We start from the raw sequence: 25,994 nt of genomic DNA on the forward strand, positions 1-25,994 counted from the left end.
TGGCAGTAAAAACATTTACAAAATAAATGCTGTTCTTTTGAACTTTCTGTTCATCAAAGAATAAATTAAATGTATGACCGTTTCCACAAAAATATGAATCTGTTTCCAACATTGATAATATTAAGAAATGTTTCTTGAGCATCATATTATAATGATTTCTGAAGGATCATGTGACACTGAAGACTGGAGTAATGATGCTGAAAATTCAGCTTTGATCACAGGAATAAATTACACTTTACTATATATTCACATAGAAAACAGCTGCTTTATATTCTAATAATATTTCACGGTTTAACTGTATTTTTGATCAAATAAATGCAGCTTTGGTGAGCAGAAGAGACTTCTTCCAAACTCATTAAAAAATCCTACCAACCCAAAACTTTTGAACACTTATTTGTAATCTGACATGCTTAACCCAATCACATATATTTTCTCCTCACGCAACAGGAGTTTCTGAAACAGGGAGAGCCGACATCGGCGCGCTGCGATGAACTGGAGTCGCTCAAGAAAAGAGGATGTTCGAAAACCAAGATCGAAAACCCTCACGGCACCCAAAAGATCCTCAAGAACAAAGCAGTGACCCACCGCAAGAAAGGAGCGGAGAAACTTCGACCCGAGGACATTACACAGATCCAGCCTCAGAAACTCAGCCTCAAACTCAGATCTGGTGCCTGATGATAACTTACAATCGTTTGGGTTTATTGATCTGCGCAAGTAATTGTGGGAATACAGATTTTTGTTTTTTGAACGAATTGTTATTTCTGTAGGGGAACCTCAAAATATCAAGCTGAAGTTCAAGAGGGCTGAAGACTATCCCATAGACCTGTACTACCTGATGGACCTGTCCTACTCCATGAAGGACGACCTGGAGAACGTCAAGAATCTCGGGACTAGTTTGATGAAGGAAATGTCCAAGATCACCTCAGATTTCAGGATAGGTGAGAGTCTTATAAAATCACGCCGCAAAACCAAACGCTCTGGTAGTTTTGTTTTAAAAACCTCGGTTCTATTAGATACTAGTTTTAACCCTGTAAAACCTGACGTAATAAATCTTTTATAATGGAACAGTTTAATGTTGAAAAAAGTGTGACGTCTGCATATGTGTTTTTTGTTGGGGATATTTTTTTTGTTGAGATTATATTTGATACTTTAGGCTTTTATGGCTCGTCATATAGTATGATATAGTGCGAAAGAAACAGATTAATTTCATTCAGAGACACAAACTGAGCTAAAATATGCAATTTGGTGCAGATGCTGATATTTATATGGCCAAAAAGCAAGATTAATGTTAATCAATGTGATCTTTCATTTAATTTATTCTTTTATATAGCACAATTAAACACAACAATAGTTGACCACTTTGCTGTACAGGACAAATCTAAAATATATAAAAATAGAGACACAATAGAAACAGAACACAGAATAACCTGCCTAAAATGAATTTCAATATCCGTCGCCACTTCTATATCTCTCTTTAGTTGTTATTGTGGGGTCAACATATATAATACAATGCAATGATGATTGAGAGATGAACAAATAAACCTTCATTATATTTGAGACTCACATTTGAACATGATTTTTCTAAAAAAAAATTGGTATGGATAATCAAGTTAACCTTCAGTCCAGTAAGTGTTCATCTTCAAATATTACTAACGTTTTTCTTACTTTTACTTTAAAAAAATCAGTAAAGATTTCAAGGCAAAAAAAGACACCAGTTGAAGATGGATGTTTGTATATAATTGTACAGAGATTATACTATTATACTAAAAGACTTTTACTTGCTAGGCATGTAGTAGATTGTATGCGACAGTTTATCAGCAGTGTTTTGATCACGTGGATATTGGATCAAGCGTTATAGGATTAAACATGTAATAACATTGTTATATATGTGTAATATATATGCATTAATTAAAAAGCCTATAATATCTATCAAGGATACAGTAGATTTCATATAAAGAGTATGAAAGTTAATGTGTTTAAATTATTTACACTTAAATATGTTCATCTGTACTTGTAAATGTCCAACAAACCACATCTTTCCATAAGATGTCTTAATATTATTATTATTAAGTAAAGTAAAATTTATTTATAAAGCACTTATTACAATACAGGTTTGTTCAAAGCAGCTTTACAGTGATAACAGGAAAATAATGCAACAGAGTTTGTTTCGGCTGTACAGCAGATCTAGAAGAAAACAGTGTCATAGTCCAGCTTAAGTCAGTTCAGTGATGGTTCATTTTCATTTTAAAGATCATTAGTTATTAATTTAGTTAATTTATCTATACAGCAGCTCTGGAGAAAACAGTGATGTCATCGTCCAGTTTAGTTCTCATATTGTGGCGTCAATGCAGGCAGATCAATAATATTGTTGAATATTAAGTTTCCCCATTAAAACAGACTAATGATAATTAAAAATGATAAAATAAGACCTAATCAAAACTTTCATCGCACTACCAAAGCCATTAGAGACACGAGTAGGCATGAATTTCAAGCTTGGCTCATGTCCGGACAAAGGCTATATAGTTTTGCATTTTTAAAATAGTTTTTTTATTTTAGTATCATTGTCAAATTTCCTATAAATTTCAGAGTTAACAGAACACTTTCCATAATTATTATTATTATTATTTTATGGTTATTTATTTGATTAATCCTGTCAAAAATTATTCATGTATTGATCCATGTATGCTTTTTGTCTATTGCATCTTTTAATATCATATACTCACAGTTATACTCATATTCAGGTGTTCTATTCAGACCAGACGTTTAGTTTACTTCTACTCTGACAAACCTACATCTACTTGTGGGCTAGACATGTTTTACTATTTACAACTATTAGTTTTTTCTGTTTTCTGCTCAGTGTGGTATCTTGTCTAATATGTGTGGTGTCTTGTTTAGTTTCACATGAGATAGTTATCTTACCTGGAATTAAGATACAGATGAATTTGCATAAGGTCTAGAAATGATGGAAGTACGTATTTGGCCATTTCTGCTTCGTAGGTGATGATACACTGGGCAACTTTTTGAGCAATGTTGCCGTCAACAGGCAATCAGGGGAGACAAAGGGCCCACGACCGATCTAATGTATCCAGATACAAATGTGTTGCCCATTCTCAATGGGAAAGTGCCTAAGCAACAATCGCTCGGCCACATTGTCCAGCAACATTGCTCAAAAAGTTGCCCTGTGTATCATCGCCTGGTTCATACAGAAAGCGGTTTTGCTTTGAAAAAAGGAAAAAACACGTGGGCTTTAGAATGGGGGAAAAGCGCACGCCTTTTAAAGGTGCAGTGTGTGATTTTAGCGGCATCTAGTGGTGAGGTTACGAATTGCAACCAACAAAAGTTACGGTGGCCGACAGGAAAATATGTCATCGTCTGAGACAGCAGAGAGTAGCAGTTCAGCAATGAGCTTTCTTTACAAGGATAAATTAAGAAATTATGTTTACTTAATTATTCAGTAAAACTATATGTTATTGCAAATTTTATTGTTACTTGTTCATCACTGTGTCAGTGTTTTATTCGCTGAACTAAGCTTGCTTCCTTGCACGAAGAGCAACATAGTAACGAAACGCGTTTGTCCGTTTAGGGCCACCGTAGAAACATGACGACACATTTCAATGTAAGGGAACCGCGGTGTGTGTAGACAGAAACTGCTCATTCTAAGGCAATACAAATATAACGGATCATTAAGTAAGGTCTTTAAACACCACTGAAAACTTCTTTTTCAAGCTAGTGACGAAACGCGCTCTTTAGCGCTGTGTGTTCGCTGTCGGCTATGCTAGAAACATGACCACACAATATGTCGACCTCCACAAAAGGGGGAGCCCGCGGTTATGGAGATATAAATGTCTCATTCTAAGCTTATAAAAACATAACGGTTCATTATGCAAGGTCTTTATACACCACTGAAAACATAGTTATGGATCTTATATTGCATTTCTGTCAATAGATCCTCAGAAATATTACACAATGCACCTTTAAAAGTTTAACTTATTTTAACTTGAGTGCCGCGTTTTAGCACAATACGCTGCAAAAGACTCGATACTTGAGCGCAACGGTCATACATTGAAAAAGTAGCGCAGTCGAATGGAAAAACTTGTTTAGTTTTAAAAATAGTTTAAGTCTTAGTTTCAATTTTCGTTTACGAAAATAACCTTTGTCCTGACAGGTTTCGGCTCTTTCGTGGAGAAGACGGTAATGCCGTACATCAGCACGACTCCAGCCAAGCTCCTGAACCCCTGCACTGGGGACCAGAACTGCACCAGTCCCTTCAGCTACAAGAACGTGCTGAAACTCACCAGCAACGGCCAGCAGTTCAACAGTCTGGTGGGGAAACAGCAGATATCTGGAAACCTGGACTCTCCCGAGGGAGGATTTGATGCTATCATGCAGGTTGCCGTCTGTGGAGTGAGTATTAAACAACTGGAGGAGGGTTTGCTCTGTTTTTACGTTATTGATAAAGTAGGGATACACGATATATCGGTATTGTATCGGTTCATTTTTAATGTTATCGTTATCGGCCTATATAATAAAATTTAGCCGATATATTAAAGCCAATTAATAACGCATTATTTCCTTTAGAAAACGACCAATAGTGTTTTTTTTTATAATCGATACCGATACAGATCATTTGCATGTTTATGTGCCTGATAACTGATATACAGAACCGATATTTAATTGTTTTATTCCTGTTTTTGACAATTATAACAACAGCACTGTACTTATTCACTCCCTCCTTGCATACACAAAAAACAAAACACACTTCACACACACAGAGAGAAAATTCAGCGCTTTTATTTCCGACATGCACTCTTTCATGTTTTATTTAATTCATGTAAACTTACGTCTTTATTGGGACAGTACTTGATGGATTACGTGACTCTGTGATTTGTCTCTATTTTTTGTCTCAAAGTTTGAACTATATATATTAAGCATTTATGTAACATATCTCATTTGTGCTTTAATGGCTGTTATGTTAAATAAAGTTGATTATTTAAGGGAAATAGTATAATAGTAAGTTATTTTAACTTTGACTCTGTTGTTGACGGTTGCTGATCTCCCCTCAGACGCACTGCTTTAATGGTGGTCTTGGGCGCAATTCTCAAAATGCCGTTTATCTGTGAATACGAAATTACAAAACCGATTAGTGCATCTATCCATCATAAAAGTACATCTATCCACGATCAAAGTGCAGCTATCCATCGTAAAAGTGCAGCTATCCATCGTAAAAGTGCATCTATCCATGATAAAAGTGCATCTATCCATTATAAAAGTGCATCTATCATCATAAAAGTGCATCTATCCATGATAAAAGTGCATTTATCCTCGATAAAAGTGAATCTATCCGTCATAAAAGTGAATCTATCCATCATAAAAGCGAATCTATCCATCATAAAAGTGAATCTATTCAACATAAAAGTGCATCTATCAGTGACAAAAGTGCATCTATCCGTCATAAAAGTGAATCTCTCCGTCATAAAAGTGAATCTATCCGTCATAAAAGTGCATCTATCCATCATAAAAGCGAATCTATCCATCATAAAAGTGAATCTATTCAACATAAAAGTGCATCTATCCATCATAAAAGTGCATCTATCCATCATAAAAGTGCATCTATCCATCATAAAAGTGCATCTATTCATCATAAAAGTGCATCTATCCATCATAAAAGTGCATCTATCCATCATAAAAGTGCATCTGTTCATCATAAAAGTGCATCTGTCCATCATAAAAGTGCATCTATCCATCATAAAAGTACATCTATCCATCATAAAAGTGCATCTATCCATCATAAAAGTGCATCTATCCATCATAAAAGTACATCTATCCAGCATAAAAGTGCATCTATTCATCATAAAAGTGCATCTATCATCATAAAAGTCAATCTGTCCATCATAAAGTGCATCTATCCATCATAAAAGTACATCTATCCATCATAAAAGTGCATCTATCCATCATAAAAGTCCATCTGTCCATCATAAAGTGCATCTATCCATCATAAAAGTGTATCTATTCATCATAAAAGTGCATCTGTCCATCATAAAAGCGCATCTGTCCATCATAAAAGTGCATCTGTCCATCATAAAAGTGCATCTATCCAGCATAAAAGTGCATCTATCCATCATAAAAGCGCATCTGTCCATCATAAAAGTACATCTGTCCATCATAAAAGTGCATCTGTCCATCATAAAAGTACATCTGTCCATCATAAAAGTGCATCTATCCATCATAAAAGTACATCTGTCCATCATAAAAGTGCATCTGTCCATCATAAAAGCGCATCTGTCCATCATAAAAGTGCATCTGTCCATCATAAAAGTGCATCTATCCAGCATAAAAGTGCATCTATCCATCATAAAAGTGCATCTGTCCATCATAAAAGTGCATCTATCCATCATAAAAGTGCATCTGTCCATCATAAAAGTGCATCTGTCCATCATAAAAGTGCATCTGTCCATCATAAAAGTGCATCTGTCCATCATAAAAGTGAATCTATCCATCATAAAAGTGCATCTATCCATCATAAAAGTGCATCTGTCCATCATAAAAGTGCATCTATTCATCATAAAAGTGCATCTGTCCATCATAAAAGTGCATCTGTCCATCATAAAAGTGCATCTATCCGTCATAAAAGTGCATCTATCCGTCATAAAAGTGCATCTGTCCATCATAAAAGTGCATCTCTTCATCATAAAAGTGCATCTGTCCATCATAAAAGTGCATCTGTCCATCATAAAAGTGCATCTGTCCATCATAAAAGTGAATCTGTCCATCATAAAAGTGCATCTGTCCATCATAAAAGTACATCTGTCCATCATAAAAGTGCATCTGTCCATCATAAAAGTGCATCTGTTCATCATAAAAGTGCATCTGTCCATCATAAAAGTGCATCTGTCCATCATAAAAGTGAATCTATCCAGCATAAAAGCGCATCTGTCCATCATAAAAGTGCATCTGTCCATCATAAAAGTGCATCTATCCAGCATAAAAGTGCATCTATCCATCATAAAAGTGCATCTGTCCATCATAAAAGTGCATCTATCCATCATAAAAGTGCATCTGTCCATCATAAAAGTGCATCTGTCCATCATAAAAGTGCATCTGTCCATCATAAAAGTGCATCTGTCCATCATAAAAGTGAATCTATCCATCATAAAAGTGCATCTATCCATCATAAAAGTGCATCTGTCCATCATAAAAGTGCATCTATTCATCATAAAAGTGCATCTGTCCATCATAAAAGTGCATCTGTCCATCATAAAAGTGCATCTATCCGTCATAAAAGTGCATCTATCCGTCATAAAAGTGCATCTGTCCATCATAAAAGTGCATCTCTTCATCATAAAAGTGCATCTGTCCATCATAAAAGTGCATCTGTCCATCATAAAAGTGCATCTGTCCATCATAAAAGTGAATCTGTCCATCATAAAAGTGCATCTGTCCATCATAAAAGTACATCTGTCCATCATAAAAGTGCATCTGTCCATCATAAAAGTGCATCTGTTCATCATAAAAGTGCATCTGTCCATCATAAAAGTGCATCTGTCCATCATAAAAGTGAATCTATCCATCATAAAAGTGCATCTGTCCATCATAAAAGTACATCTGTCCATCATAAAAGTGCATCTGTCCATCATAAAAGTGAATCTATCCATCATAAAAGTGCATCTGTCCATCATAAAAGTACATCTGTCCATCATAAAAGTGCATCTGTCCATCATAAAAGTGCATCTGTCCATCATAAAAGTGCATTTGTCCATCATAAAAGTGAATCTATCCATCATAAAAGTGCATCTGTCCATCATAAAAGTACATCTATCCATCATAAAAGTGCATCTGTCCATCATAAAAGTGCATCTATCCGTCATAAAAGTGCATCTATCCATCATAAAAGTGCATCTGTCCATCATAAAAGTGAATCTATCCATCATAAAAGTGCATCTGTCCATCATAAAAGTGCATCTGTCCATCATAAAAGTGCATCTGTCCATCATAAAAGTGTATCTATTCATCATAAAAGTGCATCTGTCCATCATAAAAGTGAATCTATCCATCATAAAAGTGCATCTGTCCATCATAAAAGTACATCTGTCCATCATAAAAGTGCATCTGTCCATCATAAAAGTGAATCTATCCATCATAAAAGTGCATCTGTCCATCATAAAAGTACATCTGTCCATCATAAAAGTGCATCTGTCCATCATAAAAGTGCATCTGTCCATCATAAAAGTGCATTTGTCCATCATAAAAGTGAATCTATCCATCATAAAAGTGCATCTGTCCATCATAAAAGTACATCTGTCCATCATAAAAGTGCATCTGTCCATCATAAAAGTGCATCTATCCGTCATAAAAGTGCATCTATCCATCATAAAAGTGCATCTGTCCATCATAAAAGTGAATCTATCCATCATAAAAGTGCATCTGTCCATCATAAAAGTGCATCTGTCCATCATAAAAGTGCATCTGTCCATCATAAAAGTGCATCTGTCCATCATAAAAGTGCATCTGTCCATCATAAAAGTGCATTTGTCCATCATAAAAGTGAATCTATCCATCATAAAAGTGCATCTGTCCATCATAAAAGTACATCTGTCCATCATAAAAGTGCATCTGTCCATCATAAAAGTGCATCTATCCGTCATAAAAGTGCATCTATCCATCATAAAAGTGCATCTGTCCATCATAAAAGTGAATCTATCCATCATAAAAGTGCATCTGTCCATCATAAAAGTGCATCTGTCCATCATAAAAGTGAATCTATCCATCATAAAAGTGCATCTGTCCATCATAAAAGTGCATCTGTCCATCATAAAAGTGTATCTATTCATCATAAAAGTACATCTGTCCATCATAAAAGTGCATCTGTCCATCATAAAAGTGCATCTGTCCATCAGAAAAGTGCATCTGTCCATCATAAAAGTGCATCTATCCATCATAAAAGTGCATCTGTCCATCATAAAAGTGCATCTGTCCATCATAAAAGTGCATCTGTCCATCATAAATGTGCATCTGTCCATCATAAAAGTACATCTGTCCATCATAAAAGTGCATCTGTCCATCATAAAAGTGCATCTATCCATCATAAATGTGCATCTGTCCATCAGAAAAGTACATCTGTCCATCATAAAAGTGCATCTGTCCATCATAAAAGTGCATCTATCATCATAAAAGTGCATCTGTCCATCATAAAAGTGCATCTGTCCATCATAAAAGTGCATCTGTCCATCATAAAAGTGCATCTATCATCATAAAAGTGCATCTATCCATCATAAAAGTGCATCTGTCCATCATAAAAGTGCATCTATCCATCATAAAGTGCATCTATCCATCATAAAAGTGCATCTGTCCATCATAAAAGTACAGTTCTACTTTTAGATGACTAATCTGTTTTTGTACTTTCTGCTCGATCTTTGTATCCTTTGGCCTAATATTTCTCCTTCTTCCTGTTTTCTCTCTCTCTCTCTCTCTCTCTCTCTCTCTCTCTCTCTCTCTCTCTCTCTCTCTCACAGAACCACATTGGCTGGAGAAATGTCACCCGTTTGTTGGTGTTTTCTACTGACGCAGGTTTTCATTTTGCCGGAGATGGCAAACTCGGTGGAATCGTACTTCCCAATGATGGGAAATGCCACTTAAAAGACGGCATGTACACGATGAGCCATTATTATGTATGTATTGACAAATTTGTCCTGTTTTCTGGTGATTTTCAGACCAGATGTATTAGATGTTCGACTCTTATCTTTCCTGTCCTTTCCTGACTAGGATTACCCCTCCATCGCCCACCTAGTTCAAAAACTGAGCGAAAATAACATCCAGACCATCTTCGCAGTTACAGAAGAGTTTCAGCCTGTTTACAAAGTAAGTCCATAGATGATTATCTTAATGATGTGTATGAAAGCGCGTGTGCATGAGCGAGAACACTCGCTATTTTTGTCCATCTGGAGCCTGTAGTTTCTTCTCCTGTTCAACTTTTTTTTTGTACTTGCTCAAAGAAAAGGTCTGTAGTCTCTTTCCACACTTGTCAAAACTTATGAAAGTTAGCAGTGCTAGCTGGATTTGATCAAAGCCTCAGTGCTACGTGTTTAATTTAAGCACATAACATGTAATTGTTGGAGGAATGATTCCTCAAAGCCTGTGGCTGGCTGAGAGGAGGCATGCTATTACTTTTCTAAGTGATCAGACTTACAATATTCATCTTCTGGTTGATAAAACAGATGGAAAAAATGCCATAGACTTGCATTGAAAGATCCATAACTAGAGACACGACTATGTGTTAGAAATGGATGAATGTATGCGATGTAAAAGCTAAATTATCTACCAATGGGGTAAGAAAAATAATCTTGTTTCTGTTGGAATTAACCTTGACAGATCATTTTGCTTGTTTTAAGCAACCACTCTCTTAATTTTGATTTATTTCCCTAGAAAACAAGACATAATATCTCATGGCATTTTACTCATCTAGTAAATGCATCTTGATTTAAGAATTTTTAGATATTTGGACTCGAAACAAGACAACAATACAAGTAAGAAAAGCATTTATTTTGCAGTGTAATGAAATGCCATCTCAAATATTTCACTCCCGAGAGCCTGAAACTCTCCTGAACCAAACTTCTCTGTATTTGGAAAGCCACAACCCCAAGATAGTTTTCCTCTGGAATGATCCAGACGGCAAAGTCATAATTTAGAGTTCCTGTCTGCTGTTTAAAACAAACACCCTGCGTCCCTGTGCTTAAGATTCATGAATGTTTTCCCCTTTCCACAGGAACTTAAAAACCTGATCCCAAAGTCTGCAGTGGGAACGCTTTCAGCAAACTCCAGCAATGTTATCAACCTTATTATTGATGCGTACAATGTGAGTAGATAAAGTTTCTTTATACAGTAGTGGCCAAAAATCATATCCGGAGGAGATATTTGTTTTTAATGACCCTACAAGTTTGATTAAACCATTCAAATATAAGGGATGTTCTTGAGGCAAGAACAAAACACTAAACTTAGTTAATTGGACAAAATTCAAACTAAAGCTACAGGTTTCTGTGTGCATAGAAAAACAAAAAGCTCTCAGGAAAAACATAATCAGTTATTAATATTTAATTGATTCTCTCATTTATCATTTCTTTGTATGATACCCAAAAATTTGGAAAATTTGCGATGTTTTATTGCGCTATTATCACAAATAAAACAATCGACTCCAGGCACAACTATGCAATATGCTTACAAAGTCTTTAAGACATCTGTAATAATATTTGAATGAAGGGTGAAGATGGCAGTTTTGGCCACTACTGTAATATCTCCAGTATATAACGGACCTGGACTGATGTATGTTTCCTCAGTCTCTTTCCTCAGAGGTGATCCTCGAGAACAGCAAGCTTCCCGAGGGAGTGACGATCACCTATCAGTCTCGCTGTAAGAATGGACTTGTGAACGAGGGAGAAAATGGCCGGAAGTGCTCTAACATCTCTATCGGAGACGAGGTGAGTTCAGACCAGCGTGATGTAATGTGCACCAGAAACCTGTAGCCTGTTGTTCCTGAGTCTGTTTCTGTTTCCATTGAATCCTCAGGTGTCGTTCAACATCAATATCACAGCTCAAGGCTGTCCCAAACAAGGCAAACCGGAAACCATTAAGATCAAGCCCTTGGGCTTTACTGAGGAGGTCGAGATCGAGCTCAACTTTATTTGCGAGTGTGATTGTCACAAGCACGGCATCAAGAATAGTGAAATGTGCCATAACGGCAACGGGACGTTTGAGTGCGGAGCCTGCAGGTGAGACTGTCCTCGGATAACTATCCTGGACTTACTTAGGCTTATAAAAATGCACGAGTTTGTTTAATTGCTAAATTACATGTCATTTTTTTTTCCTGGAAGTTGAAACAAACTGCAAATGCTGTGCTTATATGTGTGTGTGTGTGTGTGTGTGTGTGTGTGTGTGTGTGTGTGTGTGTGTGTGTGTGTGTGTGTGTGTGTGTGTGTGTGTGTGTGTGTGTGTGTGTGTGTGTGTGTATACAGTTTGTACAGTATAAAAACCATTATGCCTATGGAGAGTCCCTACAAAGATAGTGAACCAGACGTGTGTGTGGTTTAGTAATGAAACTCTATGACACTAGGCACGTTTCCATAACAGATTTGCGCAAAACTTTTGCGATTTTTTCTAAATGTCGACAAAAAACTATTGCGAAATGACGGCGTTTCCATTAACCGATGTTATGCGACTAAAACTTCACTCTTCAAGTCATTCCAAAAATCATGGCAACGGATGTTGGTAGGTTTATGTATGTCTCAGCCACTGCTCTTGCCATTATTAATAATCAAAGGAGACGTATGTGTGTTAGCCAAGCATTAATGGTAAGGAAAGACCCTTATACTGGGAGCTGCTGGTGTTTCTGGGTGTTTCTCCCTCATTTCTGCTTCGAGGTCTTGATTTTGGCATTTTTTTAGGTTTAGAATCCAGTATTCCTGTAATTATTTTGTCTTTTATGAGTTAAATAAAGAACTCTGTCTCGTATTCTGTCCAAGCACACCGCGTCATCTACATCAGGTGACTGTAAATGCGCAAAAACTGTTTCCATTGCAGTTTTGTGAAATATTTGTTTTCCGAATTGCCTGAAAAACCACCTCATGCGAGCGTAAAAATGTTTTTGCGATAAATGGGAGATTTTGCGAAATTGACGTGTTTCCATTGGGCGTATTTTCAATTCGCAATTTGAAGGGTGATGGAAACGCGGCTGATGATGGCACAAGCTGATTGGCTCTGCTGATCCTGCAGCCAATGAGATCGCTTGCTCAACATTTAAATAGTCTGGTTGAGTGTTTGCTGTGAGCTGGTCCTGAAGCGCTATAAGCGTTCCTCTAAACCCCTCCACCTCCCCAGCTCCACCTGCCTAGATCTGATACAGGATTCATGTGTGTGTGTTTATGCAGCAGCCGCAGATCTTACACATTTTAGCCTATTTTGGGACAATTTTTTTATGAAAATCTAGTACATTTTACGCCCAAATTCTCATTACATATACAATAAACGAAGCAAATAATAATTAATTTTTTTTCACCAGCGTTTTTGCAAAAAGTTGCCAGCCACCGCCAGCATTTTTGATCATTTTCACAAAAGTTTTATGGTCCCCAGACTATTTTGCTGTATGAATATTTGAACATGCAATATATCCTGCTTTTAAACAAAACAACAAAAAAAATTTTTTCTAGCTTCATGCATTCCATTTTTTACCAACACTTGTATATTCACTTGTATGTTTCATTTAAAAAAAGTACATTTTTAAGCAAAAAACTGAGAAAATCGGGTTTTTGTCAAAGATCACGTCTGGATCGGATTCAGGACTATGATGAAAACACAGATGGGGTAAATCAAGTCCATCAACACCTCAAAGCTTCACAGTCCTGTAGCTCGTTTATTTCATTCTGTAACGTTAGGCAGTTTTGATTTATATGCTGTTTAATAATGGTGATCGCGTTATTTTACATATGCATCTGTTTACATAAGCTATCGCTTGTTTCTGCTTCTTCTTCACCTGTGTTTTGATCAGGAAATCATGTACTCTTTCAGAAAATGCCTTATAGCGCCCCCTACCATATAACAGTGAAAATACAGAAAGATGTAAATGTCCATCAATGGCGGGGAAAATCTCATTCACATTATCATAAGGTTCCAGATAATTGTATTACTTAGTATCGTTGTAATTCTCATTATTCCCATGATTTACTGCATTACTGTAATAAATATAATAAAGTGATTTATTTAAATCAGCATATATTAAATAAAATACAAAGTCAAAGAAAATAATGTCACAATGCAAAACAAATTTGCTTTCTTGAGAATACCGTTGATTTTAGGGTTAAACATGACACTGAATCTTTGATGTAAAACATCTTTTTGTTCCTGTTTGGATGTTAATTGCGTAAGTCAGAAGGTCTCTCTACATGAGTGTGTGTGTGTGAGCCGTGTTCTCAGCATCTTCTCGGTTCTCATCGTGTGCTTTCAGGTGCAATAAGGGCCGTGTGGGCAGGCAGTGTGAATGCCGGAAAGACGAGGTGTCCACCGAGGACCTGGACAAGAACTGCCGCAAGGACAACAGCACGGACATCTGCAGCAATAACGGCGAGTGTGTGTGCGGGAACTGCGAGTGCAAGAAGAGGGAAAATCCTGAAGAACGTTACAGCGGAAAATTCTGCGAGTGCGACAACTTCAACTGCGACCGCTCCAATAATAAACTCTGTGGAGGTACTGAAACAGGAAGCTTTTTCTTTTTTTGGAACACCAATGCATCACTCAGCACACTAGTAATAGAGGAAAAGGAGTTGTGAAAGGGTCGAAAGCAAGGCCGTAACCAGGGTTTGAAAATTAGTGAGGTCCGGGGTGTTGTGTAAATAATTGTGCTATAATGGTTAGGCCATTGGACCCACATTCCCCCATGGACATTAAGCTGCGACCCTTTTTAAAAAAAAGGAATTTTATTTGACATATATATATATTTATGTGTGGGGTAGTCTCTCACTAGGGGGGTCCGGGGGTATGCCCCATCAGGCCGCCCCCAAACGTGATTTTTTTTGAAAAATAAACCATTAAATGGCACTTTCTGGAGAGTTTTGTGCAAAGAAATATAGCAAAAAAGTAGGTCTAGCAAATCTTATATTTCTGTAATTCACACAGATCAAACACAAATATGCTGACTGAATAGATTGCTAGTTGAGAAACACTGCTTTAATTAATGTTTTTATGATGACTTTGTGAAAGGTTAAAACAGCATGAGCCGTCTTCCTGCTGGCCAGTAAGTTATTTGTCAAATTTCATTCTGTAACAAACAGATCTGTATTATGCTATTGTTTTTGATAGTGTTATACATTTCCTACAGATAATCACATTGATCATTGCGTTTGTCTTACCGAATGTAGAAGCTTTAGGCAATTACAGTTTGTCTTATAGCTTTTTTTTTTTTATTAATGCCGACAGTAAAATGTTGCCAGATATTGCTACGAAAAACAAGCAAAACAAAATAATAGTAATAATCAGAAATAAGTTCAAAGCTTGTGTTTTGGAAATAAGATTAATATATCACTAAACCTAACATGCAACTTTCCACTTTAATAACTTCCTAAAGTGTCACATTAAATCAGAAAAACAGGTCCTGGAGACTACTGCCACCTTTCCCTTAGGTGGATCTGGCAACACGGAGGCTGCACCCGCGCCCTCACTCACAACGCGCTCTAAGCCCCGTTCACTGCGCTAGCTTCTCGCAACAACATGAATTGCAAACACTCATATGAGGTGGTTTAAACACGGCTAATTAATCATTCAGAGAGCTTGACATTTTATTTTTGAATCTAAAAAAATGACCGTCATAGCTGGCTACGGACATGGTCGAAAGCAGGCACACTGCAAAAAATACTTTTCTTACGTAGTATTTTTGTCTTGTTTCCAGTCCAAATATCTAAAAATTCTTAAATCAAGATGCATTTACTAGATGAGTAAAATGCCATGAGATATGATGTCTTGTTTTCTAGGGAAATAAATAAAAATTAAGAGAGTTGTTAAGAGTTGTAAATTATCTACCAAAGAAAAATAATCTTGTTTCTGTTTGAATTAACATTATTTTTCTTACCCTGTTGGCTTGTTTTAAGCATGCAACAACTCTCTTAATATCATAATATCACATAGCATTTTACTCATCTAGTAAATGCATCTTGATTTAAGAATTTTTAGATATTTGGACTTGAAACAAAACAATAATACAAGTAAGAAAAGCTTTTTTTGCAGTGCAGATAAATTTAATTAAATTCAATTCACATTTATTTGTATAGTGCTTTTCAAAATACACATAATTTCAAAGCAACTTTACAGAAAATGCATGAGTTCACCTTACAAGTAAAGGGATAGTTCACCCAAAAATGTAAATGCTGTCAGTATTTACTCTCCCTCATGTTGTTCAACCCCGTAAGACCTTCGTTCATCTTCGGAACACAAATTAAGATATTTGTGATTAAATCTGAGAGCTGGATCACTCCTCCATAGGCTTCTAAGGGATTGAAACTTGTTCCCCGAAAAGTTATTAAAGACATCGTTAAAATAGTCCAAGTGACTCAATCTTAAGTTTATCAAGCGACGAGAATACTTTTTGTGAGCAAAAACAAACAAAAATAACGACTTTATTTCAACTATTGATTTCCTTCTCTGTGGGCGTCGAGTGAGTTCACTAGTGTAACAGCGCAGCGCTTCTGTGTTGTACGTCACACGCATCACACACATGACCAGCGTCGGCCAATAGTGAGCCTGCGTGTGACGTAGCTCTACGCTATCACACTGCGCTAACTGACTCGACGCCCACAGAGAAGGACATGAATAGTTGAAATAAAGTCGTTATTTTTGGGGGGGGTTCACTTGGACTATTTTAACGATGTCTTTAATAACTTTTCGAGGAACAAATTTCAATCCCTTAGAAGCCTATTGAGGAGTGATCCAGCTCTCAAGATTTAATCAAAAATATCTTAATTCGTGTCCCGAAGATGAACGAATGTCTTACGGGGTTGAACAACATGAGTGAGAGTAAATACTTACAGAATTTACATTTTTGGGTGAACTATCCCTTTAAGAGTGATCTGTTATCAGAAGTAACTGTCTAAGTTATGTATTTCAGAAAGGCACATATACAAAATCACAGTTAGCAAAAAAGGTTTTAATTTAAACAATGTAATAATTTAATGCAGATACAATGAAGTAATGAATGCTTCTTTGTTAACAAATGATTATGACATTTAGAAAAATGCATCATTGGTGTATGTTGATTCTGTGATGTTTCTCCTGTAGGACACGGGCGCTGTGAGTGTAGGGTGTGTATCTGTGACGCTAACTACACCGGGAGCGCGTGCGACTGCTCTCTGGACACCTCCACCTGCTTAGCCTCCAACAAGCAGATCTGCAACGGCAGAGGGACGTGCGGGTGCGGGACCTGCCGTTGCACCGACCCCAAGTTCCAGGGGCCCACGTGTGAGATCTGCCCCACCTGCCCCGGGGTCTGCACCGAGCACAAGTCAGTCAAGCACAACACCAACCAGTCCCTCCTGAAAAACGCCATTATGCGATCGCATAATTCAATGCATAATCAGCCAAAGTCCGCATATTTATGCAAGGGCCGCATTTTTTCAAATCCGCCGCACTTCCGCCGCATAAATTGCCGATTTCCGCGCAAAATATGCGGGGCTTGCATGATTTCATAACCCCCGCATTTTCGTTGCAAAAAAGTCACATATATCTTAGCAGAAAGTTGAAAAATGTTGCGTTTACTCCACACAAGAGCAGCCGTTTTCCCCTGTTGCCATGGGAACGTTATGAAGTGACATAATTACGTGACGTGAACATCATGGAAAAGCTGTAAAACATGAAGCACACTTTTTATTTTTTTATATTTTGTTTATTCATTTTTACAGAAGTTGTAGCATATTTCTTTGGTAAAGCTACAGAACTTGTTTGACTCATCAATGTTTTGTAAGTTTGAGCCGTGTGTTTATTAAGCTCTGAAATAAAACAAGATGAGAACTTAAATATCCCAGCACTTCCTGTGATGTGTTATCCTTGCTTATCATAGGAAGTAATAAGAAATGACTCTTTACATTAAGGAAGTGGCCTAGTGAGAACAGGGTGTTGGGGAATCACTTTTTTTTCTCTTTTTCCTCAAACCGCAGTTTTTGCTAATTTCATTGCATAAAATTGCATGAATATCCCGCATATTCCATCGCATTTTTTAAGAAAACGTGCCGCATAATTAAGGATTTTTTGCCCGCAACAATCACAAAAAAAAACTCGCATTTTTCTGGAAGGACTGACCAATGTGGGACATATTGAGTTACATGTACAATTTAAAAGCTGAAATGTAGCACAACATATGCTAATAACCAAAATATATTAGGTTTCTATACGGAATATATGCTTAATATATGGTGTAAACAGCACAGCTTAACAAAACATATTTTTCACATTCAAAATGTATTTGACTGAATGCAAAATATATGTTGGACGATATAAATATTTTTGCATTAAAAACTAACACAGTAGGTCACATGGCATCTCCAGTATATCCAAATTTTATTCATACCACACACATTAATACTTTTTTCTATTAAAATTCAAATGTTGCGCAAATGTAGCGATTGTTTGTTTACGCGATTGTTTCCGGAAGCCAGTCGCAAGTTCCGCCTCCTCGATGACATCACGCACATCGTTAAAGACGGCTAGTGATGATTGGTCAGGACGCAACGTGTAGTCTGACATGTTTCTTGTCCGTGTCACAACAAGAATTGAGGAATGAAAATCACATAATCTGGCTCAGCGACTACCGTAACACAAAAGTATTGTGTAGTCTGAACTCGGCACAAGCAAACAGTGAAGAAAGATTGTTAGTTGAACTTAAAAAAAACGTCCTGGTTGCGTATGCAACCCACCGTTCCCTGAAGGAGGGAACGGAGGACGTAGTCGACGGTCGACTGAATGGGGATCGCGCTAGAGAGCCTATCATCTTCGATTACTATTGAACGAGCCAATGGAATTTGGCGTGCGTGATTTGCATCACACACTCCGCCCCCGCGGCGCGGGTATAAATACGGAAGTGGATGCACGCACTAGTTGCTTTTCGCTGAGGAGCTGAGAGTAACTCGGGGTCAGCGGTGGTCCAGCGGTAGTGGCAAGGGGACTACGTCCTCCGTTCCCTCCTTCAGGGAACGGTGGGTTGCATACGCAACCAGGACGTTCCCTTTCAATCGATAACGTCAGACGTAGTCGACGGTCGACTGAATGGGGATTACCTTTGAAAACGCCACTAACGCTGCCACCTTCCAGTGCCTAAACCAAAGCCTCCTGATGCCCCCGCAAATTTAAGGCGGGGAAGGACAGGGCTTAGGCCAGGGAAGTCACTGCTGTTCCTACAGGACCACTGGGAAAGCGTTCCCCGTACATTGGAAGGAAGGGACGCTGCAGAAGCCATATCCAACCCAGAGGGAGGTAACGTGGAAAATACACATATGAACTGGGCGGAAACTGGGCAGTCTAACATATGGAATGTCACTGGGGTGGCTCCAGCCTAAGACGGGGGGAGACACACCGGACAGTGACGGCAGAGAGACTCTGCCGAGGGAAGACACGGGCTCACTGCAGGGAGCCGTATCGTGGAAGAATACACATATGGGGTCGCCGTAGGGACCGCAACATATGGACCCAGCCTAACACAGGTTCCACACTGCTTACGAGTGGTAGGCCTAACACCAGACGTTCCGCACGTCCGACGTCGGAGGGGTGTGGAGGAACTCAACAGGGTTCAATTTTAAGGGAACTCAACTGGAGTAAAAAAGGCGCACGTAACCAGTCCATAGGAGGGGAATGGCGCAGCAAGCCGACACTTGAACCGGGCTCACGGTGAAACTGGCTTCATGAGAAGGGAGCCCACGGGAAGCAGCGGTTCAACTAGGTGTCGTCCAGCCCCCAACTCTAGAATCTGTTTTAGCAAAGCATATCGTCAACGCCCAGGCGGAGCACTTTACACTCATCATAGAGGAGCTCAACACCTAAGTGGACATGTTGCATCTCGGATTTTTACCGAAATGAAGGCAAGCACTAGTGCGACTTTGCATGGAAACAGCCTTCCCTCTCTGCTGAATTCCAACAGATATTCGTAGAGCTGGTCTGAGGTCTTTGGCTTGCGTTGTCCAAGCGAACGGACAGAGAAGCCAGGGCTGGATCTGCCTCCTCCAGGGCAGCGCTTGCAGGCTCACCACCTTCTCCTATTACGGGAGAGGTAGGAACCTTGGGCACAATCCGAGCCTGGGTCTCAGCTTGTGAGAGTTAGCCGGCCCAGACTCCAGGCACAATACGTTGACCGAAAGCGAGCAAGTCCCTACCCTCTAGTAGAGACCACGCGAGCAGGAGAACTGATATAACAGAATTTTTAACTCACTGCCTGCAGTGGCTCAGGGGCGGTCTCTGCAGTGCAGTCGCACCAGGGACAAGGCCCAAGAGGATAAAGAGGGACGCAAGGATTTACAAGACCTTGCTCCTCAGGAACCTGATGATCAGAACGTGCTTCTGCACACTTCTGCAACACGATGAGCGTCGTTTAAACACCGAGGCAACATCATTTTGAGGGTGAAGGAAAACAGCCTACTCCAACCCATTTTGCAGGAAAGAGAGCACTGAAGTGATCGAAAGCTTTCAGGATCTCCTCTGGAGAGAAGACTCAACGACTAGGTTCCACTTCTAAAGGCGTAACAACGCTACCCATTTCTAGGGGGTGCTCGCAGAAGTGATGGTAACTATCACATGTCCCTGTGATAGCCACCTGAACCTCCGCGTTCAGATGTAAGACCGCCCGGAATCTCCGGGGGAAAAACGCGGGTGCCATCTTGCCCCATCCCTGAAAGAGTTTTCAGGGGAAGTCTGGAAGGCTGTCAATGGAAACCAGGTCTAGTTTGGCCAATAAGGGGCAACTATGAAGAGCTGTTCCTCTACTGACTTGGCACATAGGTGCAAGCGACGGGCGCAAAAATACAGGAGCATTGCTCAACACAACATGTGAAGTTGCTGGGCTTCAGGAGCATTTTCGGCTCAGCACTTGAGTGTGATAAGTTCACTGAGCTTCAGGAGCATTCCTGCTCAACACCTGAGTGTGATAAACTCACTGAGCTTCAGGAGCATTTCTGCTCAACACTTGAGCGCGAAGAACTTCACTGAGCAACAGGAGCATTTCTGCTCAGCACTGCGTGTGATGAATTCACTGAGCTACAGGAACATTTCTGCTCAACACCTGAGTGTGATGAACTCACTGAGCTACAGGAGCAATGCTGCTCAACACTTGAGTGCGATGAACTTCACTGAGTTTCAGGAGCATTTCTGCTCAACATGAAGTGTGATGATTTCACTGATTTGAGCAGGCGCAAGGCGACCATGAGTCGCAATTGCTTTTAGAAGGCTCACTGGGGTTAAACGCATTTCTGCGGGCCCTTGGGGCAGCTGAGAGGCAGTGTTTGTCCAAGGGTAGTCCGGTCGGTTTATACAAACACCGGCAGGAAGACGAAACCGGAGGGGCAACTGAGCGGCGCCGGAATGGTCATGACCCAGCTGGACCCAGGGGATGGAGTCTCCACTTGCCCTGGCTATAACTGTCGTGAGGCTCGATGGCGGCACGATTGAGTAAAGCGGGAAGAGTGGAACAAAGCGTCCTCAGAAGCTTCTGACTCCAAGGAGGAGGTGACGGTGAGTTGTGACATGCCAGGGAAGCTTGCACAACGGTTGCAATGTCTAACAACTCGAGGCACGAATGCCCGTGTAGTCGAGGGTCACCCAGGCCTCCGTTAAAACACGCCCTTTGTACATGGCCCCTCTGTTGAAGAGGGTTTGGCAGCAGACCGGGATGAACTATAGTCACACAGGGTGAGCTGCTCTGCCACGGTCACCTCGGGACTCGATCATGAAGCTAGTCCTGAAACGGTCACATATGGAGGAAGCCAAAGGCTGCAACTACCATATACCCCAGGAGCCTCTGAAAGTTCTTTCAGTGGGACCCTTTCTCACTTCAACACCAGCTGAACATATTCTCATTGGAGAGACGTGTTAGACCGAGTCCATCTCCAAAACTGAAAAAGAGATACTCAGCCCGTGGGCGAGATTACTCTCTTCAAGTTGACCTGAAGACCCAACGGGCTCTGGAGCACTCGAGGGGAAGGACACTGTACTGATACTCCACCCTTACACGCAACACACAGGATGGCCTGCGGTGCGGAAGGTAGAGATCTGAAGCACATGTCTTTCAGGTCGGAGCTGCAGACCAATCTTGGGCCAAGATGGTCACGACCCACCACCTAGTAGCACGAAGAACGAGTTTACAACTGGCCTTTGAACCGGCTGGAGGAGCGGCTATATCAAATCCTTCGCCAGCAGGATAAGATAAGCAAGCACAAGTCAGGAGCACTGGTCAACACTCGGTGTGATGAATATCACTGAATTTTCAGGAGCACGTCTGCTCAACACCTAATGTGATGATTATCACTGACTTGAGCTGGGTAGCCGAGCCTGAGGTGGGGCAGCAAAGTAGAGATAGTGGTGTTAGTGTGCAGTGCAACACTTACCTGTCTCCACTAGCGGCAGGGGGACGTGAGAAGGCGGATGACCGGGTCCTCGAACGCCCCAAGCTGCCTGCTGGCGACCAAGGGAAGCTGGGGGATGTAAGGCTATTACAGGGTCACACCCGCCAGACTGGTCCACTTGGGACCCAGGAATAGAAAATTTGCTCTTTTTCTGAATATGTGGGTACCGCTGACCCCGTTTTTATAGGGGCCAGCGGCGGAACAAACACACACATAACAAAAAACTCCAGCCGGCCCTCCAACCAGCCAGAGGGAGTGGATCGGCGACCACTCCACGAGCAACTCCTCCATCCCTGAGAGCCCGTCCAGGTTCAGCCTTTTCTTTTGCGCTGATGCTTACCACCTGGCTTGGCAGCGCCTGGAGCAGGCTGGGCGCCCCTTCCGCGGCCGGCTCCACACCGGAACCTGGGTGAAGGCTGCTGCTGTGGCCCGGCGGGAGCTGAGGCGGCTGCGGTCGGACGCCCTCGGCGACGAACAGGCGGAGGATCTGATCTCGGCGGGCGGGTGAAGGCAGCAGCGTCCCTCCGAGACAGGATGTGCCGGATGGCCTCCGTCTGTTTCTGGGCTGCAGAGAACTGTTGGGCAAAGTTCTCGCCGAACCGACCGCGCGAGCTGCAACCTTCGTCGCCCGGAGGGCGAGGTCAGTTGCAGTGCGGAGCTCACCCATGAGCTCACGGTCCGGACTACCCTCGTGCATGTTCATGAGTGCCTGGGCCTGGTGGACCTGGAGCAATGCCATGGCATGCAGAGAGGAAGCGGTTTGCCCACAAGCTTTGTAAGCCTTGCCAGTAAGAGCGGACGAGAACTTACAGGCTTTAGAGGGGTGACGAGGATCCCCTCTCCAGGAAGCAGCCGCCGTTGGGCATAACTGCATCGCAACAGCCCGCTCCACTGGAGGGATAGCCTCGTAACCCTTCACCGCTCCCCCATCAAGGGTAGTGAGGGGGGAGGAGCCACTCAGGCGGTTTCTGGCAGAGAAAGGTGCCATCCATGCCCTCGTAAGCTCCTCATGCACTTCAGGAAAGAAAGGAACCGGGGCGGCGGACTGAGAACCAGTACGCCCCGCCCCGATATACCAATCATCCAACCGAGATGGCTCGGGACACGGTGGAGGGTTCCACACGAGCCCTACCGCCTCGGCGGCCTTTTTCAGCATAGCTGACATTTCTGGATCTGGCTCAGGCAACACTGGTCTCCCAGAGGGTGGCAGTGCAGCCGAGTCATCATCTCCAGAGTTCAGCTCCCCCTCTGATGCTGCGATTGACATGGTATCCCCTGGAGGGGCCCCACATGACACGGCTGGCCTGTCCATTACAGAGGGACCAGCGGGATCAATGGGGAGCTCCACCGGTTGCGGTGCGAAAGAGGAGTGAGGGATCCACGGGGCCTGGCCGGGCGGATTACCCCTCACTGTGATCCTCAGATCACCCAGCTTGGACGGCACCCCAGTCTTTCTCTGGGAAGGTAACCCAGAGGAAGTACAAGGGCGGGGCCCAGGGGTGGGGACTGCACCAACGCTTTTGACGAAGGCGAGTCTAGATCTCAGCACCGAGATGGCCATGTTCCCGCAGTGAGAACATGACTCATCCACGAAAGCTGCCTCGGCATGCTGTAAGCCCAAACATGCGACACAACTTTCGTGACCGTCAGAGGGGGATAGCGCCAGACCGCACCCAGAAACGCACGGATGGAATGGCATCTTGAAAAAGACGCACTCACACCCGTATTGCTCTTTTAGGAAATGGGACCGTCACCAGTGCCGGAGCACACAGGGAATGACCGCGGCAAACACTGAATAGTCTTTCAACCAACAGTGAAGCACTCACTTCTCGCCCTCTAACCAACCGTCAACACACAAACAAACAATAGAAATTTGATGCTGTTAAAACAGCAGTTGAGAGCTGAGAAGCTCGCGATCACCGCTGCACCACGCTGTAGAACACCAACACTGGAGAGGTCTTCCCGCAAGAACACCGACACACTCGCTCGTTGAATACAACAGCACTCTTCAGAGACATCAAAGACAAACGGCTCCGAAGCGAAAGGCAACTAGTGCGTGCATACACTTCCGTATTTATACCCGCGCCGCGGGGGCGGAGTGTGTGATGCAAATCACGCACGCCAAATTCCATTGGCTCGTTCAATAGTAGTCGAAGATGATAGGCTCTCTAGCGCGATCCCCATTCAGTCGACCGTCGACTACGTCTGACGTTATCGACTGAAAGGGAACTAAGTATTCTGGTTGCCTTAATATTCTAACTTTATTAAAACTAAACATCTTAGTTAACCCTTCAAACCCTAAGGGGTTTTAAGGCCACCTGGCACTATGTTGATATTTTTGCTTCTGGAATGGTCAATTTTCATAGCAGAGTAAAGAGAGACATATTTCTGGATTCTATAGATTCTCACCTACAATGTGGATGCATTGAAAATACACTTTTTGAGACATTTATATGAGTTATTGTGTGATATATCACCAAGAAATACAAAAACAGAAATTATTTTTTTTGTTTTTATTATATAAAAATATGAAACATAAATAAACAAAGGATTTTACAACAAAAAAATATTCCCCAAAGGCTTTAGAACACTTGCAAAAAAAATTGGGTGAAAAAATATAAAGAAACAAAAGAAATATTTACATTTCTGTAACTGTAGTCACCATACTTTTTTGTGAACAAAACAGAAATAAGAATATGAAGGGAACCCAATGGTCATTAGAATGGAATATTCTCAGTCTATATGTACAAAATATACAAAAACCACCCCTAGATGGCACTGTGCACTGCGCACTGCATTGGAAAGTTGCAATATTGATGTGCTTTTCTTACATGTGCCACATTTGAAAGCAGTTGCGCTCTGGCTGCAGGCAGAGCGGCACATCACACTCATTACACTTCCATGAGGTGTCTTTTCTTGGGAGCCCATCCGCCTTGCATTTCTCACACCTCAGCCTTGTAACTGGAGTGGAGATTGGCACAGGTGTATGCCCAGTTCTCCTTTGTACTGGAACAGCCCCGACTGTGACACCACACAGCTCAGCCACGAGCTGCTCCACGTAGGCCCTGTGGGTGGTGAGCTGGTTGGCTGGTGTGTTCCTCAGCTTTTGGATTTCTCTGTACATTATGAAGCCATTCGTCACAGCAATGTCAATAAAATGAAAAAACATGGTTCTGTACCATCTTCTTGTTGTGTGGTGCACTGAATAGTACTGGATCAGCTGGTCTGATAAGTCCACACCCCCCATGTAGATGTTGTAATCAACAATCGGTTTTGGTACTGGTATGTTTATCTCCTCCCAGGATCCATCCCTCTTTTTCTGCTTCCTCTTGACAGTGTCCCCATCATAAGCAACATGGACACTGCTGCACATTGCCACCTCCCTGTTGTCCATCCACTTAGTGAAGAGAAGGCCATCTTCTCTTATCCACCTGAGAGTTCCTCTGGGGGATTTCTTGGGCAGTTGGTTTAGTTTCGTTTTTGGAGCATCCTTCCTCCCTTCACGTATGGTTCCACAGGCTCCGAAATTGAGGGACAGCAGGTGCCTGAAGAGTTTTGGGCTGGTGTAAAAATTATCACAGTAGAGGTGATAACCACTGCCTAGGAAAGATGGCCTCATCAATTCCACCACAGAGTCAAATGAGAGCCCTTGCCCAGAGGCCAACCTGCTTTTACCTGTGTAAATGCTGAAGTCACAGGAATAACCGTTGCTGGAGTCTGCGAGCACAAACAGCTTTATCCCCCATTTGGTGGGTTTCGCCTTCATGTACTGGGTCATCCCAGTTCTTGCCTTGGTGGCCACCATCCTCTCATCAATGGAAAGCTGCTTCCTGGGATGGTAGGCAGACTGACAGGCGGCCTTTATCT

The 25,994-nt window shown here is 41.4% G+C and overlaps 1 protein-coding gene across 3 annotated transcripts in view; it reads left to right on the top strand.

Moving 5' to 3' along the window:
• Positions 1-25,994, top strand: part of itgb1a (integrin, beta 1a) — a 70,731-nt gene that overhangs the window by 30,428 nt on the left and 14,309 nt on the right. For all 3 annotated transcript variants that reach the window (XM_077224994.1, XM_077224992.1, XM_077224993.1), the window contains exons 4-13: positions 448-667; positions 768-938; positions 4,166-4,404; positions 9,510-9,665; positions 9,760-9,855; positions 10,760-10,849; positions 11,328-11,468; positions 11,557-11,759; positions 13,988-14,226; positions 16,807-17,029. In XM_077224994.1, coding sequence (XP_077081109.1) covers positions 448-667; positions 768-938; positions 4,166-4,404; positions 9,510-9,665; positions 9,760-9,855; positions 10,760-10,849; positions 11,328-11,468; positions 11,557-11,759; positions 13,988-14,226; positions 16,807-17,029 — 1,778 coding nt within the window. The remainder of the gene's footprint in view (positions 1-447; positions 668-767; positions 939-4,165; positions 4,405-9,509; positions 9,666-9,759; positions 9,856-10,759; positions 10,850-11,327; positions 11,469-11,556; positions 11,760-13,987; positions 14,227-16,806; positions 17,030-25,994) is intronic.

This window comes from Siphateles boraxobius, unplaced genomic scaffold, assembly GCF_051911475.1.
Source record: "Siphateles boraxobius isolate OS27281-9 unplaced genomic scaffold, OSU_SipBor_1 97, whole genome shotgun sequence".
Lineage (NCBI taxonomy): Eukaryota > Metazoa > Chordata > Actinopteri > Cypriniformes > Leuciscidae > Siphateles > Siphateles boraxobius.